Source organism: Ceratina calcarata, unplaced genomic scaffold (genome assembly GCF_001652005.2).
Source record: "Ceratina calcarata isolate Rehan_Ccalc_2016 unplaced genomic scaffold, ASM165200v1 scaffold1545, whole genome shotgun sequence".
Classification (NCBI taxonomy): Eukaryota; Metazoa; Arthropoda; class Insecta; order Hymenoptera; family Apidae; genus Ceratina; species Ceratina calcarata.
The window spans coordinates 4763-6894 of record NW_017136689.1 but is presented as its reverse complement, the minus strand read 5'-3'; the positions used below and the strand labels follow the sequence as shown (position 1 = coordinate 6894).

At 37.1% G+C, this 2132-nt stretch overlaps 1 protein-coding gene across 1 annotated transcript in view; it reads right to left on the bottom strand.

Moving 5' to 3' along the window:
• Positions 1-3: 3 nt before the first annotated feature.
• The window catches only part of NT1 (Neurotrophin 1), a gene marked incomplete at both ends in the record, with an annotated part of 3603 nt that continues 1474 nt past the window's right edge, over positions 4-2132 (bottom strand). The window contains 5 exons of the mRNA XM_018037072.1: positions 4-269; positions 587-906; positions 1015-1179; positions 1551-1712; positions 2022-2038. Coding sequence (XP_017892561.1) covers positions 4-269; positions 587-906; positions 1015-1179; positions 1551-1712; positions 2022-2038 — 930 coding nt within the window. The remainder of the gene's footprint in view (positions 270-586; positions 907-1014; positions 1180-1550; positions 1713-2021; positions 2039-2132) is intronic.

Sequence of the window (2132 nt, the reverse complement as noted above, 5' to 3'; positions counted from 1 at the left end):
ATTCAATGTCGTTTTATTCGTGTCACTCGGTTCTTCAATATGAGACGTCGATTCCCTTCGATAGGGTCTGTTATTTCTGGTAGGTCTGGAACCTTTTAATAAGGGCCCAGTGTACCCTGGGGCCCTGGTATTTGGCGCATGCTGCTGAGGCAGTTTGTCAAACGGTCTTGAATTCGACGTCGAGGGCTTCTTCGGTCTTGGCCTCACGGGGAGGGTGAAAGTTGGTCGACTGGGCGCACTGTCTATCGTAGGCTTCTTATTACTCGAATCTATGGAGATATAATATTTTTTTTTAAGAATTGCTGCCCACAAAAATGGCCACAAATATGGGAAATTAAATTGTATTTAATAATTAATGAATAAAAGAATAATTGTTACTCGAATCTATGAAAATGTAATATTTTTTTAAGAATCGACGTTGCCCACTAAAATGGCCAAAATATAGGAATCGATTATTACCCTTAAAACAGTTTATAAGAAATTTTGTCGACTATAGAAAAATGTTTTCTTAAGGGGAATCAATATTACCCATTAAAATGGCCAAAAATCTTCTTATATAACAATGGCAACTTTTTATTATATGTACCAAGAGTCGAGTCGAAGCCATTGGCAAATTTGCTCAGGTAATTCAGTTTATGCGAATTTTCAAAATCATCCTTTTGGTCGGTGGTAGCAAAGTCTGACCCAGGGAATGATTCCTTGGCCCTAGGCGGTGGGTCGCTGTGATGCGGTGGGAATAAATCAGTATAGCCATGAACGTGGCAACTACAGCAAGTCGGTACTTTGAAGATGTCCATATGAAGGCCCAATTTGCTGTCCCAAGTCAACAGCCTGTGATAATTGTACACCTGCACGCAGGAGGACCGATAGTTCTCAGAAATGAACGAGCAGCTAGTCTGAGGATTCCTAAAATGAAGGATTACAATTTTATTATTATTACAAAATTAAATATAAATTATTTACAATATAATTTGTACAATTTTATAAAATAGTCGATGTTTTATTTTAACTTACGAGCATTTCTCTAATCGTAGGGTCTGTGTATGCTCGCCGGTGTTTATTATGTACTTCCATATACCGGAAGCTGCTCTGGCTAGCTGGGGTCGGGCGTATTTTATCACCGATGGACAAGTGAAACCCTCCTCGACGTTCTCAAATGGCGAACTCACATCAGAACGTCTAAAAATGATTCAATGAAGTCAGTCAAAATTGAATATATATTCTTGTCACGAAAGTCCATATCTGTGCTAGAATGGACCAGAGATATGGACTCTCGTGACAGGAACTATAAAGTGACTTTCAAGATTCTAGAGAAATCTTTTTTCTTTCTCAATTATAGGAGAAAGACAACAAGATTTTATAGGGAATTTGGGCATTTTGGGTCCAAAAGGCCTCATCTTCTGATGGTAAGGAATCATTTGGTGCCACAATTTCTATTATTTCACAGAAAATGATAGAAATATAGTGAAACGTAGTAGAAATTGTTACATTAATTGAATGATTTCATGTATACTTGTTATGATTGTTACATAAATTAGATAGAATCTCACCTCCTAATCTCGTTGCTCTCATATCGATTCTCATACTTATTCTCCAGTGGCAACGAGATAGGTAGACTCTCTCCAGACTCATCGAAATCCTGAGACTTATAATCAGCCAACAGAGCAGCCACCATCTCTTTATTGCTCCTCAAACTCCTAGTAATTGCCTCGCTGAAAAAAAAAGTTTCACCCAATTAAATCTAATGAAGAAATCATAATAACAGTTGAATTAATTCTAAACGAGAAGAAGAAGTTGTCTCTATGAATAAATTATCCCACGAGACGAGGAAACGAAAGTCGATGCTTTCGCCAATTGCCAAGCTTCCTTCCTCGTTCACTTCGTAATTCTTCATTAAAAAGCAACGAATTATGAGAACGAATTGCGCAATTCGAGACAATTCCTAACTGCGTACAGGAAAACGACGCTTTCTTCTGTTTACTACTATTTTTTTTTTTTAAATAAGGAAACCGAGGAATTACGTGCGTCTATTGTGAAACTACAACAATTATAGTGTAAATCATATCAGAGAAATTTCACTATGACTCACGTGTCTTCACATTACGTAATCATATTTTTACTTAATTATGTAG